Raw genomic sequence first — 16228 nt, 5'->3', positions numbered from 1 at the left:
GAGTATTTGTTAAGTTACTTTCAAACTTGTTTATCAGTTAATCCAATTTATTTAAGCATTTAGTTTGTCAAACAATCGAAATTCAGTTTCCAACACTCATATTCTACGCGGGAATAGCATACCTACGGTTTTTCGTCCATAAGCAGGTTAAAACGACTTCCAAACCCGATCTCCACTGTTCATAATTTATTCGACATACTTTTAAACATACCGTGAAATTTTAAGCCTAATCCAATGGTTCAATAAGGCGCAATGAATTTTTCAAGATGGCTTATTTTCCGACGATGTGTTGTTGTGTTTTCGAAGCGTCGATTGCATGATTTTTCTATAGTTTTCGAATCATTCATGTTTTCTTCCAGATCTAAGGTAAGTGAGCTTGTTTTAAATTTAATTTTGGTTAGGTATAATTTTCGTTTTCGAAAATTCGGTCGAGTGCAAATTCTTCTTCTACCCCTTTCTGGTTACGATTGTCGCATGATGTATGTGTTAGCACTATGAAGATTCAACTGGATATGGGTGGGAATCCCAACCATGATATGACCCTTACGCGGTGGGGATGTAACCGCTATATGGCTTTGCCCCTTAGAAGAGTAAAAATTAGGGACTGATATCAGTAAACCATAAAAAGTAGAGAAATCTCAGTTTCTGGTCAACAGTATGAATATGGTATAAGTCATGTTATGCATGATATGTGTTTCGAATTTTTATGCATTTTGTTATGTTGTGCTCGAACGGCCTCCACTTGCTGAGTGACGACCATATCACTCATCCCTTACTCTATCCTCCCAAATAAATCAGAAGAATAAATAGATAAAGAAGAATCAGACACTAGTTTTGAGGCTGGTAGTGGACGCATGAAGAATTTTAATTAAGAATATGTTCTTGTGAGTTTTTAATTCAAGTTATAAACATTTCCGCAGATTTTTATAGTTTTCAGAGTTACTATTGTATAGACAATTCCATTTTTATGGTATTTATGATATAAACTGATTTTAGTTTATGTTGTACTACTAGGTTTGTTGTTCAGCAATTATGTGATTGTTGAATAACGCTGATGTCGACTAACCTCGGTCTCGAGGCGTGACAGATCCACCAAATTTAGGTATCCAATGATCCTGCACAAGCATAAATTTTATAATTCAAACACACTGCAACGGGTCAGATATGAGCAAAACGATGAGGATACGTTAAACTCAAGTTGTTTCTATTAAAATATTACGATACATTATCCTACTAATTCTGAATGACATAATGTTTTCAATATGTCCAAAGTCAATCATCTTTTCAAAGGCTATAATGGCTAAAGCCGGAAAGAACAAATGGACATTTAATAGAATTTTTACATTGTACAATATTGATAGTGACAAGATCATTTTATCGGGAACAAATGCAGATGATCATTGAAAAAAATATCCGACTATTGAAACTTCTTAACTATAAATTTGCATACTCAAGACTCCAGAAGAAGTTGAAAAATGATTAGAAGTTGGCGCACATATTTTAGATCTGCATTATTTCAAGATATTTGAGCACACTAGAGCAATCATATTTCAAGTTGTTTGCACAACACACCCTTATAAAAATCAATCTGATATTCAAGGATCATTTTGTGTTAGCTAACCAACTCAAACTGTAGGACCGAGTGTTTATCGCTTTACCAAAAGCTATAGCTGGTGGTAATTGTGCAACTCGAATCTTGAAAATCGCATAGTAGCTCAAGCATCACGGTTCGATCGTTGTACCAAGCAGGGAAAATTATTGCACCCAACAATCTCCCTCCCAATAATTGCACTCCTTGCAATCAATGAGAATCGAACCCGTGACATTAGCTCTGATAGCAATTATAGAATCGAGTGCTTACCGCTTTACCAAAAGTTATAGCTGGTGTTAATGGTACAACTCAAATCTTTTAAACCGCACAATAGCTCAAACACAACGGTTCGATCGCTCTACCAAACGGGGACAACTATTGCACCGAACACAAACCGTTCAAGCTAACCATTAGATTATGTTGTTGTTGTTTGGTATACCGATGATCCTTAAATAACCAGAATTTGTAAAGTGATTATTAAGAATTTCAACTTAGACAATGATAAGTCCTACTCAAAGTAGACTGTTACAAAAAGTTGCAAACCAAAGTCTTTTAGTTACACATGTCAAAATGGGTTGGCGGGGCGGGGGGCGGGCCAGCCCGCCCTCTAAATGGTCAACTCAGCCCAACCCACCTTGGGCCGCGGGTTAGGCGGGCCGACCCACTTATTTTTTTTAAGAAAAAAATGTTAAACATATTTCAGTCAAATAATTAAAAACATTGAAATAAGAAATTAAGAAAGCATACAACATAATCCATAAAAAATAAAGTGTTTAAACCAAACATGAAGATTGAGACATAGAAGAGAATATAAAGTCGAGGAAAGACACGGTTGTAAATTTTAAAAAAATATTATGTCTTCAACAATACACATAATTAGCAAACATCTGTCGGGTCCACAAAATTTCACTGCAACTCGTCGGACTTCAAACGAAACCACTATTCGGTTCACAAACAACTGCTATGCTTAAAATTTATTTTAAGATTCATAAATAAATTTTACAAAAATTTCTTCCCTTTTGTTTTCTTTATGTATATCTGTAAATTTTTCTTTTTTTATTTTATTTATGTAAATCTGTTGTAAGAGTAAATTATCAATAAATTTGTTCTAAAAGTAAATTATCAATTTATTTGTTCTAAGATATAGAGGCGCATGAAACTTATTCTAATTTTTATATAAAACTTAAAACTTAAAAATATAAAATTTTATCTTAATTTGGCGGGCCAGCCAGCCCTGTTTGGGTCCGAACCGTCTTGGCCCGCAACCCAAACGGGCTCAGCCCATTTTGCCGGCCTCCAAACGGGCTGCTATTTTATCAACCCAACCCGTTCAATTTTTATAGCGGGGCGGACCGACCCGACGAGCCTAACCCAATTTGACAAATCTACTTTTAGTGAATTATTTTCTAAGTAGAAGAAGAGATTATGTATGAATATTTATTTTCGAACGTACATAAATATTTGTCCTTTTTATATTCGCACTTTACATATTGCTTGTTTTCATATCTAGTCGTTCCTTGTTAAATGTTGCATTTATTAAAATATATAACTTATCACTAGTAAAACTGGATTGTTTCCATACTTGTTTATTTTTTAATGTTTTATTGAAGCTAGTCGTTCAAGAAATTGTCTTAACCGTCTAAAAAATGTTAAGGACGTCTCGATTTCAAGAAAATATTTTAGAAATAGTTTATTCACCGTGGATATAATTTAATTTAGTGGGACGGAGAAATAAAATATTTTAAAAATTTGTGATGTAATGACAAATATTAAGGTTATTTCATTATTTAGAAAGGAAAAAAAAGCTACACGATCACACGAAATAAATTGTCACGATCCCACTTTTTTAAAAACATTTTAAGATTTTAGAAACTTATTTTTTAAAATTGTCACGATCCCACTTTTTTAAAAACATTTTAAGATTTTAGAAACTTATTTTTTAAAAAATAAATTGCAAATCTTCCTTAATTTATTTTAAGAAACATTTTGCATACATTTTTTATAAACAATATATTATAAAAGTTTCAAAACATTATTTAAGTTGAATCTGCTAAAAAAAATAATTTGTATATTAATTTCTTGAGAAACGTGATTAAATTTTTTGGATGAGGCAACAACGGCGGATGAGGTTCACCCAGAAGTCTCAACTGACGAAAATTCCATGCAAATGGAAAACCCCGCGCACGGTATTCACATCCAAATGGAACATCCACACACGCTAACCGAAGTCCTATATAAGAACCAAACCGAGCTAGCTAACTAACTCCAAATCAAAGAAAGCTGCAACAATGGCGGATCGAGAATTCAACTCTCATGATCTCCACGATCATCAGTACGACGAAGCACCAGAACCAAATACCCATTTGAGAGAAGAAGAAGCTGCAATCGTGCTGAACCGCTTCGACTCGTTCAATATAGAGGCCGGGAATGTTTCTTCTAAACCGGCAGCTCATGGCGGCTCTTCCGGCCAGGTCCTCTCCCAGTTTCCTCAATTGATCGTTATACTTTTCATTATTGACAAGCTCTATCTTACTTCCATTATTATATATATTTGATTGAGGACGGTTCTAGAATTTTTTTGGGGTGCGGCGTCCAATTTTTTTTAAATAGTTAATCAATAAAATATTGACAGGGACGAATCTAGAATATTTTTGGGTTGCGGAATCTAACTTTTGGAATATTTGATCAATAAAATATTAATTTTTTGACACTTTTCCTTATTTTGATTCTTTGTTAACAGTTTTCCAATTTCTGGGGGGATTTCAGACATATTTCATCTGATTTTTTGTTTACTAAGTTTTCAAATATTTTATTTTTTTATTTTGATGTACTAACTTTGATTTTTTTCCTTGAGAGATTTCAGACATATTTCGTCATGACACTGAAAAATATCTGATATAACTTCAAAAATATGTAACATCTTCATTCATTGTGCAGAATAGCTGGAGAAGGCTTTTGAATATAACTTTTCAGTGTGTGGGAGTCGTATATGGAGATATCGGGACCTCTCCACTGTACGTGTTCTCCTCCACTTTTCCCGATGGGATTCAACATACTGACGACATAATTGGAGTTCTTTCGCTCATCATTTACACCATTGTGCTCATTCCTTTGATCAAATATGTCTTCATTGTTTTGAGGGCCAACGATAATGGCGATGGTATGTTCTGTATATCATTCACAATTTCGATTAAAAAAATTAGTAAACTGAAAAATAAAAATGTTTAATATCATTTTTTCAATCAATAAACTTTCCATTATCATACTCATTTATTTCTTGAATTCCATTCGCTTCAATGCGGGTGCTTGCTGCAGGGGGTACGTTTGCCTTGTATTCCTTAATATGCCGGTACGCTAACGTGAGTCTGATACCAAATAGTCAGCCTGAAGACTCCCAACTCTCAAACTACAAACTCGAAACCCCTTCGACCCATTTAAACCGGGCTCGAAAGATCAAAGAGAATCTGGAGAAGAGCAAAGTTGCTAAAGTCATGCTTTTCCTCGCCACGATTCTTGGAACTTCCATGGTCATCGGTGATGGTATTCTTACACCCTGCATCTCAGGTATATTTTGAACACACGTGTTATAAATGGCAAGTTTAGAACTTTGAGTTGTCGTTAAGAAATGGGATATTTACATAATTTTGTTTATTGATCGAATTTGCAGTCCTTTCTGCTGTAGGTGGAATCAGTGGTTTGAGCAAAGGTAGCTGCAACATTTTTCTACGTGTTTACTTTCTTTCCTCTTTGGCATATATACAAAATCATACCATGTTCGTGATTTATGTAAATGAATAATGATGTTGGTATGTAATTTCTCAGATGCTATCGCGTACATTTCAATTGCCATATTGATTGCTCTCTTCGTCATGCAACGATTCGGCACTGATAAAGTGGGCTACACCTTTGCTCCCGCAATCTGCTTATGGTTTTTATTTATAACTGGAATTGGTGCCTACAACTTATTCAAGCATGATATTCGTGTTTTACGAGCTTTCAATCCGCTGTATATTGTGCATTATTTCCGAAGAAATGGTCACAAAGCGTGGGTATCTCTTGGTGGAGTTGTTCTCTGCATCACAGGTTATATTTACTAATCAATTCACTTACTTGAATTTGTTTAACTTTCACAAGCAAACCAATGTTTATCATTTGTTATTCTCGATATATAGGGACCGAGGCCATGTTTGCTGACTTGGGCCATTTCAATGTACCAGCCATACAAGTAAGTATATTAATTCCATTATGCCACGCCGAATCGTTGAAGGAATATGCAATGATCACATATATATTATGATTCTCTAGCTTGCTACTTGAGTTGGTTTGTTTTCATATAAAAGAACGTCACATTGTTAGTCGGCACCGATCGATATTGTAAAGTCTTTGCCCTGCGTATCTGAAACAAGAACATCATTTCAAAGGGAATGATTATCCTTATTCCACATCGGATTGTCGGAGAAATTTGAAAAAGTCCATAAAATCGTTAGCAGATTTATCTGATATCTTTGGTTAGTTATATTTGTAAATCTATAATGAAATATTTGTATGGATGATTGAATTCAAGGCATGACAACAAGTTTGACATGAAATATGTATTTCCCCTATAATCCTGTTTGAAGTGAAATATGCTCCTTTCTCTCAAAACCAATGAGAATTCTTTTTTTTGCATCATGTCAGATTAGTTTCTCGGGAATTGTTTTTCCTGCTATCATCATTGCATATATTGGACAAGCTGCGTACCTTTCGAAGTTTCCTGAAAATGTGCTAAACACATTTTATGACTCCATACCAGGTTAATTTCTCTCCGAGATGCTCCAATGCAAACATAATGCTAAATCTCGTATGGTTTTTGGGTTGAATCTGAACATTTAAATATATATATATCTTACAGATCCAATTTATTGGCCAACTTTTGTTGTGGCTGTTGCTGCGGCCATTATTGCCAGTCAAGCTATGATATCTGGAGCATTTTCCATCGTTTCCCAATCCCTGAGTCTAAGTTGTTTTCCAAGAGTAAAAGTTGTTCACACTTCTACCAAGTATGAGGGACAAGTCTACATTCCTGATATCAGTTACTTTCTCATGATTGCTTGTGTCATCATAACGTTTGGCTTCAAAACGACAGAAAAGATTGCCAACGCCTATGGTAATATCTTCGAATTAACTTCATTTTGTATTTCTACTAATTATCAGAAATTCTAATGTTTCTTAAATAGCCATTATATATTATACATGACAAGTAACATAGCCCACACTACTCATGTTGTAGGTATAGCTGTTGTTTCGGTGATGTTGATAACAACATCTCTGTTGACACTGATAATGCTCTTCATTTGGAAAACTAGAATTTGGTGGGTTTGCTTGTTCTTCGTGGTTTTCATGTCGGTGGAGGTGGTATATCTATCGTCCGTTCTTTATAAGTTTACCGAAGGCGGGTATTTCCCATTGGCTTTCTCTCTAGTGCTTATGGTAATAATGGGTACATGGCATTATTCGCAGCAGCAACGTTACATTTTCGAGATGAAAAATAAGGTTTCTAGTGCGTATATCAGGGACTTAGCTAAGAACAAAGACATAAAGAGACTACCAGGAATTGGGCTTCTTTATTCTGAACTAGTTCAAGGAATCCCACCAATATTTTCTCACTTTGTTTCTAACATCCCTTCTATTCATTCTGTGATGGTAATAGTCTCAATAAAGTCCATTCCTATCAGCACCGTCTTGCTTGAGGAGCGGTTTTTGTTTAGACAAGTTGAATCAAGAGAAAGCTATGTTTACCGTTGTGTTGTAAGGTATGGATACAAGGATACAATGAAGGAACCACACGTATTTGAACAACAGCTAGTGCAGAAATTGAAGGAGTTCATAAAGCATGAACATTTTATGCATGAGGCGGAAAACATCCCTAAACCGGATTTATTGGGTGAAGGATCAACTTCTTCTGCATTGATTCAGTCTGCTAGTTTCGATAACAAAAGGGCCAACATTCCACTGGCCCTGCTCCCGGCAGCAGAAGAACAAATGCGATTTATCGATAAAGCAATGGATCAAGGTGTGTTTTATCTGCTAGGAGAAGTGGAAGTGGTCGCGAAAAAGGACTCATCTTTGGTCAAGAAGATAGTAATAAACTATGCCTACACATTCCTGAGGAAGAACTTTAGGCATGGAGAAGAAATGTTGGCCATTCCCCAGAAAAGGCTTCTTAAAGTTGGAATGACATATGAAGTTTGAATTCTCACAAGATAAATTAGTGCAATTTTCAATTGTATATTTGAGTTCTGTTTATCGTGTTTGTTATAATATTGTATCGTGCCCAAATATGTGGGCTATTTCGGAAGTCATGAATTAAAGTTTGGACTTCGTTTTTCAAAGTGATTGAGAATGTTTGCTATCCACCGAGCTGATTTAATTCTATCTTTTGAATAAGTCTTGTTTTCAAAAGAAGAGGCTACAAATTAAAGTCAAATTTTAAAAAGTGGGGATTTAGTGGAACAATCTTCATCAAACTTCAGTGTTGGAAAATGAATATCTCCAAGGTATTTGAGCCCACTGGTCGGTTGAAAATTAAGGATTTGAGCACGGAAGTCTGGTGAGGTGGGTCAATGTGCTTTTGAAAACTTTGCAAATGTGACACAGTTGTCAAATATAATTGATGGAGGCGTAAATTCTTGAATTAAATGTGGCAACTTGCATTTGGTTCACACACACGGAGAGCTCTAACCTGCATTGTGTTTTTGTCTCTTATTTCATCACAATTTTTGGTATTATATTACCGTTACGTCTCAAAGAACAAACAAAAAATCAGTTGACGCTCTTGAAAACTAAAAACTATCGTAATCAAGAAAATGTAGAAGCTGATGATTTTTTCATTCTTAACACAATCCAACTTAGAGATTGTTTTCAACTTTTTTTTAAAAAAAAAAAAAGGGATTTTAGATTTTTCGTACAAATTTATAAAAAAAATCTAAAATCATTTTTTTTTTTGGAAGTCAACCGACAGACCATTGACTTCACGGATTCTTCGCACAGTTTCTTGACGACAAGCAACTACATAATGTTGGGCCATTGGAAGTGGCTAGGGTGATAGGTATAAAGTGGGCTAAAATCCATGTACCCAAATCCAACCTTTGGATCCATGAACCTATTACTGTGCATGGGCCTCTCTTTCAGTCTTTTATCTGACAATCAATGGTCATGATTATAGACTTAAACCCAAACTAGAATAAAGCCCATATAAAATTGGGCCTAATCCTAATTATAGCAAAACAAGCAAGTCCAGAACAATCCTAGAGCAGTCCTGTTTTGTGCCAGCCCAGTCCAATTCCATTTTCACCTAGCCCGAATATTATTAATGTTTTTATGTTACACTCCGAAAGCATTTTATCGTCTTTAAATTCAACATGAACATCTAAACAACTACTTTAAGTATAGGCACAACTCAAAATAGGGGACAGAGTTTAATTTCAATTTGTTTGATCTCTACTTTTTTACCAAGCTTTATAACGAAAATCGTCACGGCTTGGTGAACATTTACAATTTTAAAAAGTATAAAATTTCGGCTCAAATTCGAATTGAAATTTATTTCAACATTTCCGAACTTGGGTCGGGTTTGAAAACCAAGATAAAAACTTAAAGAAATGGATTGGATTGATTTTTACTTGTACTTTCATTCCAATGATGATTTAGATCCTATGCATCGCTAGTAATTGACATTTTTACAATTTAATTTAAACTACGTAATAAGAGTGTTGAATTGGGACATCTCCATTAGCTTAATGGTAGGTTACCACAGAGCAATATAGCCTAAAAAAAATTATTAATGAGAACCGAAAGCTTCAATCTACAAGATTATAATTCAAATTTTGACTAATAAACTCTCATATCGACATCTACTTATAATCAATATTTTCATAAATAATATAATATGATTTAATAAATATTTTACTTGTGTTTTTTGTTAGCGAAAATATTAATAACAGTAGCTTAGAAAAAAACTTGTGAAGACAAAATAGTAGCCGAAATCAGTTTATACTATGATTATTGTGTAAAGAAAAGCTAAACCAAACCGAGGCATGTAGCATGTACAGTTTCCTTAAAACAGATTCGTATCCTCCGATATGTGCTTCGAGGTTTCAACGGACGTCTATTTCTCATTATACAACGGGCATACCCACAGTGATGTTGCACAAATCACTACAATGGCGAATGAAACAGTATATGGACTTTATCGATGGACGAAGCAGGAGCAGAAGAGTAGAAGAGCCGAAGCAGGCAGGGGCATAATGCGGGGACGTAGGAGAAAGTAGATTTTGGTGTGTTTTTTGGCTTTGGCACATCCCCTATTTATACATGCTGATAGCAGCCATACGAAAGGCCAAAGGTTTTCAGACGAAGCACCAACCAGTTAGGCCATGCGAAAGGTCTCAAAGGCATGAAAAAGGTCTCAACCGAAAAAAAATTACAAAAGATGGCATAGACTGGCTAAGCAATTTTTTGCCTTGATATGTTCTTCGACATTAGACGCACTCAGGTCGCGTTTGTACGCTTGCACACAAATCAAGCCTTTTTCAGTTCAAATCGGGCTTATGATTTGGGCCTGACTGCGTCGCGTGCGCAAGATAGAGCTTCTTGACCAATCATTAATAGACTTCCATAAAATACAACACAAGAGTGATTTTATATGGAATTGGACTGGGCTGGCAACAAACAGGACTGTTGGACAATTCCTAATTTTATAAATCAGGCTAAGAACTCCATGTAACATAAGAGTTAATTGTGTCTGGTTTTAAAAATACATGGACATATTTTAACTTATTAATATTTTTAAGGGTTTTCGTCGTTTAGACTTTTCACATGGTAGCATGGTGGAGTTAGCCCAACAAATTAATGTTAGAATTCAATCCACATTCCTTGTATAAGTGTGAGAGAAAATAACATTCCAATCACTAGTAACCTTGAGTAGGTCTCTAGTGAGATAGTCTCACGAATCCTTATAGATGAGACAGGTCACTCCTACCGATATGCACAGTAAAAAATAATACTCTTAGGATAAAAAATAATATTTTTTCATAGATGACCCAAATAAGATATATGTCTCACAAAATACGACACATGAGATCGTCTCACACAAGTTTTTGTCAGTAACCTTTAGTATTACTTATGAGTCGACCCCTTTTGAAAATTCGGGGGACCAAGCGATATTTTGACGTGAGTATCTTTTTTTCGCGACTAAGATGGTATCAATTTGAAATGAAAAAAGAATCTCCCCCGATTCTTGAACCATCCTGGAAATATACCACAATGATTCATTCATGCATACGAAAACTAAAGTCAACTACAAAACTAGAGGTAATCACATCCCTTGAATATACTTTGGGGACACTTCCCCTCCATAATAATAATAAGAACACGAGAATTTTCAACCATATATCTTCTCTTTTTTATATGTAATAAATCCTACTAGTCACCATAATCAAATGGGAGAATTTTGCCAGTTGGTCATGTTTGACTTTTTGATTCTTAAAATGTAAATTTTTTTTTTAAAAAAAAAACCTTTGGTTCTTTTAAAAGGTTGTAATGAATGGAAAAAGTCTTGTCTATGCCCTTTATATAAAGGAATCAAGATTCTAGCAATTGTCTCATCTCCAAAAACCAGATATCCAGTGGGATCGCACATCTTTTCAACTTCTCATAGATCTTTTTCCCCGAATTTCTTGGAAGTTCTTCAGTTCTAAAAGCATCCAATCAAATGGAGAATCCTATTTTTCTTTTGGCATCGATTCTGTTTTCTTGCTGGGTAGCTACTTGCTATGGTGTCACCTTCTCTTCTCTCCAGAACCAGAAGACTCTCGTAGTCACCACCTCACCGCAAACGGGACAAGGTAACTCGATCTCCGTGGTCCATGCACCTGTTTTTTATCCGATGATCAATCGATATTATGCACAAAAAGTTGTTACCTGATCCAAGAATGTTTTTATATTTTAAGAAATTTAACTTTGCAGTTCTTAAAGCCGGGCAAGATTCGATCACCGTGACATGGTCACTCAACACTACCTTCCCATCAGGCACCGACTCAGACTACAAGACGGTGATCGTCAAGATCTGCTACGCTCCGGTGAGCCAAAAGGATCGCGGGTGGAGGAAGACGGTTGACGATTTGAAGAAAGACAAGACCTGCCTACGTGATATTGTATCCCAACCGTATAAGCCTTCCGGCAATACCTTCACATGGAAAGTGGCGAGGGATGTGCCCACCGCGACGTACTTCGTTCGCGCATACGCCGAAAACTCCGCGCAGGTGAAGGTGGCATTCGGGCAGAGCACGGATTCTAACAAGAACACGAACTTGTTCCAGATCCAGGCGATAAGCGGGCGACATGTGTCGCTTGATATATCTGCGATCTGCTTCTCTGTTTTCTCGATTCTGTCGTTGTTCGGGTTCTTTTTCATGGAGAAGAGAAAGTCGAAGGCATCCGAACAAAAGTGATGCAGAGAATTTCACACTTTTCTATGTTATTTAACTTTGCGTCGTGATATATGTGATTCCTATTAGCAAGTTCTTGTGTTTCTTTACAGTTTGGTCATGCAATTCTGTTATATGCGAGGAATCATAGGTGGTGTAGAAATCCTTGTATGGTTAACGAGGTTGGATTACATGTTCGGGTTAAATAAACTTTTGGATGAATTATTGTTCATTTTCATGTTATTAATGTTCGTCTTCTGTCTGATTTTATGTTAATTTCTTGAATTTTTGGGATTGAGAAAATCTATGCACGCTAATAAAGAAGTCATCTATTTCCTATAGATAACAGAGACTTTGGCCTCTTGGCAAGATACACGAGTATCTAACATGCATTGACTTGAAATGTCAGAAATTACCAGGCACCTTCCCCTTGTCTCAAGTCCAATGTAGCAAGTACAAGTAATTTAAAAATGGGAATACATAACTTATTTAATTTTGTCTCTTCATCTACTAAGTTTTTAAATTTTTTTATATTAATTTTTAATTTGCAGTTATTTTGGTCCAATAACTAATGTGATATTGGAAAATGCTGATATGAAATTGAAATACGAAAAAAATCTGGCACATCGACAATTGGACTAAAATAGCTGAAAATTTAAAATTAGTATAATAAAACCAAACTTAAAAAAGTGAATGGATTAAATACTAAAATTGGACAAGATAAAAACAAATTTAAAAAATCACTTTTCCTTAAAAAAAAAAAAAAAAGCGGGACAATTGTATAGATAAATCTATGTGGTGGATAGATTAGAGTTGTATTTTGATTTTTTAAAGAATTAATTTGGAGTGAGTGAGAAATTAATAGCCAAATCAAGGACGAATAAAATTGTGTATGTTAAATAAAAGTAATTATAATACGAGTTTTTTTAGTAAAATATAAAAATATACTTAATCAGATAATACACATTTCTCTCTTCAAAATTATGGGGGTAAGAGTATCTAAAGAGATTTTTTCTCTATTTACCAAAATACATAATCATTTTTTTAAGAATCAAAATCACCATGTGATCAACTTTGAAATTTTGATTAAATTAAATAGGTAACATGAAAAATTTTGGGTTAAACACACACAAAAGTGATTACTGATTTTTTTTTTTTTTTTTGAGTTTGCAAACACTCATTTTTTGCATATCACTTGTTTGGTTCAAAGCAAGCCTATTAATCCAAACATAAAAACTCATGTGAGATGTTTACACGAGTTAATTTTGTAATACAGATATTCTATTTTGGTCATCAATATTTTTTTATGTCAAAAATGTTATTTTTATTATAAATATAGACAGAATTAACTCGTCTCACGAATGAGACCATCTCATGATAAACATATTCTTATCCAATTCCCGAGTTCATGAGGATAACATTGTGGAGCCACATATGTGGCTATCCGGACACTTTTTATAATAAAAAAAATTATATATTAATTTTGATTAATTTGATATTAACTCGAATAGATTAATTTAAAAAATTATAAAAAAATTAGTTTTTAAATCTTAGTCCGTATGATATTTAATAACCACGTTATAATTTATTATTTCAAACATAAATTTCCGTACCTAAAGAAGTTCAATGGTTTATGTCATGAAAAGGCCAACCATCTTTTAAATAGTCTACTTGTTGAAATTTAGCTCTATAAATCGTATTATGATGTCATTACTCGCCTTTAATTTCGTTAAATATTAATTAAATAATATATGAAAGTCAACTCCAAGGAAGAGGTACCCATGCCGAATTATTCAGTAATAAAATAAATGGTAATGTCTTGGGATAATATTATTTTTTTTAGGTGGTGATTTTGGTTATATATATATATATATATATATATATAGGTTTGTTTGTTAGCTATTTTTCTAATATATTTCATCAAATATCATTTTTTGTCATATCTTTCAAATTGTTAAAATTTAGTTTAGAGTATTGATAATATGTCAGTATATTCGTCAACATCACATTGATATCACATCAGATCATATTGGAAAAAAGTAAAATCACAACAACAACAAAACAAAAGTCAATTTAGTGATATAAAAGAACAAAATCGTAAAAAAGAAATTCCTATTTTCGACTTCGAAGATATTATTGTTGAGAAGTAAAACGATGGATAATATTTTCATAGATACATGCACTTTTTTTGGAATGAAATACAGTAGTTGACCAACGAGCATGCATGAATCAAGCACACCATCAATTGCACAATCCAGCAGAATAATGTATACATAATGAATTACGTATTTGTTATGCAATTATAGGATAGCGTGTTATGAATTTGAGAAAAAAATAGAATATTATAATTAAATATGTTAATAATTTGTTTATAGAAAGGATAGAATATTTTCAGAAAATATGTTATAACTAAAACAAAAGCTTGTGTGAGATAGTCTCACGGGTCGTATTTTGTGAGACGGATCTCTTATTTGGGTCATCCATGAAAAAATATTACTTTTTATTGTGATTATCGGTAGGATTGACTCATCTCACAGATAAAAAATTCGTGAGACCGTCTCACAAGAGACCTATTCAATAACTAAAACTGAGATAAGAAAGTTTGTATTCATTTCGTTCCAATTATTTAAAGTTTTTTTTTTTCCGTTTATTTCAAATATATTGTTCAGTTTTTATACTTAATAACGTTTTTTTTACTGATATACTTCTATTAACTAAGTATTGAAAAATATGCAACCATTTTTTGAATGAAATTAAATAAAAACAAAATAAGAAGTTTGTTTGAAAACTTTGTTTAACCAATGATTTCTTAATTATGTAAAAAATAAACGAATTTATATATTTGAGACGGATGAAATATATATTATCGGATAGCTGCGATCTAATCAGCTTGTCATGCATTAGACCACAAAATATTATACTCCTTTACGAAGTATTCAAGTAATATTTCGATATAAGAGAAGATATTAGAGTTAGCCGACATGTAAGGATTCAACTACTTCAATATTTGATTTGTCGATCAAGCTCTCTCGATATTGAATTAATTGAACGTGGCATTTGTCCCAAATCTTGGGATGTAATCGAGTCGAGCCGAGCCGAACTCTTTAACGTTTGAGATTGACTTGTTTATAATCGAACCAAACTCGAGCTTTATTTAACGAATATATTCATGGCTCACGAGCTTATTCAAGCTTTTATCGAACCTAAACGAGCTCAATAAATATGAATTGTACATTTAAATATTCATTAATTCATTAAAAATAAATTATACATTTAGAATAAAATATAATATTCTTATTAAAATTTGTCAATTTATTATAATAAATAAATTTAATAGATTTTTCTATATATTTCATAATTAATGTGTTAAATCAATAAATTAAATATCAAAATTATTATTTTTCATCTAAGATATTACTTATGAATTTACTAACGAACATGTTTACGAGCTAACGAGCCGAATATCGTAGAGCTTGAGCTTGGTTCGTTTATCTTAACGAGCCTCATTAAACGAGCTCAAACGAGTTTTTATCGAATCGAGCTTCGAATAACTCACAAACGGTTTGGTTCATTTGCATCCCTACGGCCAAATCCATCAAATTAAGATGAAAACAAAAATCTCTCATTTATTCTTTGATTTGAATGTCAAATGTTAAAACAGAGTTATATCAATATATTATAACTTGGAAAAATAGTAAATTTGGATCTGTAAATCGGAATAATTTTGATTTTAATAATCTAATCAATCAAATTTGGGTCTTAATACAATTATTTTGCTGAATTTATAATTTAAATATTTATTTTTGTCAGAAAACAGATGTGGGGTCGGATACGAAAGAAGTATTCTACACCACCGAAACAATGATTGACATACTGTCATCAACAATTGATGTCATTAAACATTTCGATAAAAATGACTAAAATTGTAAAATAAGTAAAATTATTATGCTAAAATTAAATTTTGATTAATTAGATTACCGAAATTAAAATTAGACAAACCTACATGGACAATTTTACAATTTTCCCACATTCAGTTTGATTTAATTCTCATATTTTACTAAGATAAGAAAAATCTCATATAAGTTAATCCTACGATGAATTTTGGTAAAATTAAAAGGAAACTGCAATTTTTTTATCCTAAACATTTACTTTTACTGCGAGTTTGGTCATCTAT

General features: G+C 33.4%; 2 protein-coding genes across 2 annotated transcripts; both read left to right on the top strand.

Annotated features, from left to right (window-relative positions):
• The first annotated feature begins 3841 nt into the window (after positions 1–3841).
• LOC142521687 (potassium transporter 5-like) lies at positions 3842–7982 on the top strand. The gene is made up of 9 exons (XM_075624816.1): positions 3842–4062; positions 4529–4751; positions 4907–5155; positions 5259–5297; positions 5414–5674; positions 5764–5816; positions 6269–6383; positions 6483–6737; positions 6861–7982. The coding sequence occupies exons 1-9, from the start codon at positions 3880–3882 to the stop codon at positions 7820–7822; spliced, it is 2340 nt and encodes a 779-aa protein (XP_075480931.1). The 5' UTR covers positions 3842–3879; the 3' UTR covers positions 7823–7982.
• A 3198-nt stretch (positions 7983–11180) lies between these two features.
• Positions 11181–12297, top strand: LOC142523294 (high-affinity nitrate transporter 3.1-like). Its single transcript, XM_075627034.1, has 2 exons — positions 11181–11472; positions 11594–12297. Exons 1-2 carry the CDS (start codon positions 11340–11342, stop codon positions 12076–12078), a joined length of 618 nt encoding a protein of 205 aa, XP_075483149.1. The 5' UTR covers positions 11181–11339; the 3' UTR covers positions 12079–12297.
• The last annotated feature ends 3931 nt before the right edge of the window (positions 12298–16228 follow it).

Source organism: Primulina tabacum, chromosome 13 (assembly GCF_025594145.1).
Source record: "Primulina tabacum isolate GXHZ01 chromosome 13, ASM2559414v2, whole genome shotgun sequence".
Taxonomy (NCBI): domain Eukaryota; kingdom Viridiplantae; phylum Streptophyta; class Magnoliopsida; order Lamiales; family Gesneriaceae; genus Primulina; species Primulina tabacum.
This window is presented reverse-complemented; position numbering and strand designations above follow the sequence as displayed.

Excerpts from the sequence above, each read along its gene's own strand:
- LOC142521687 (XM_075624816.1), top strand. The coding sequence starts at position 3,880 with ATGGCGGATCGAGAATTCAACTCTCATGATCTCCACGATCATCAGTAC. Across the intron at positions 4,752-4,906 it reads GGCCAACGATAATGGCGATG|GGGGTACGTTTGCCTTGTAT; the intron begins GTATGTTCTGTA and ends TGCTTGCTGCAG. Across the intron at positions 5,298-5,413 it reads AATCAGTGGTTTGAGCAAAG|ATGCTATCGCGTACATTTCA; the intron begins GTAGCTGCAACA and ends GTAATTTCTCAG.
- LOC142523294 (XM_075627034.1), top strand. The coding sequence starts at position 11,340 with ATGGAGAATCCTATTTTTCTTTTGGCATCGATTCTGTTTTCTTGCTGG. Across the intron at positions 11,473-11,593 it reads CTCACCGCAAACGGGACAAG|TTCTTAAAGCCGGGCAAGAT; the intron begins GTAACTCGATCT and ends TTAACTTTGCAG.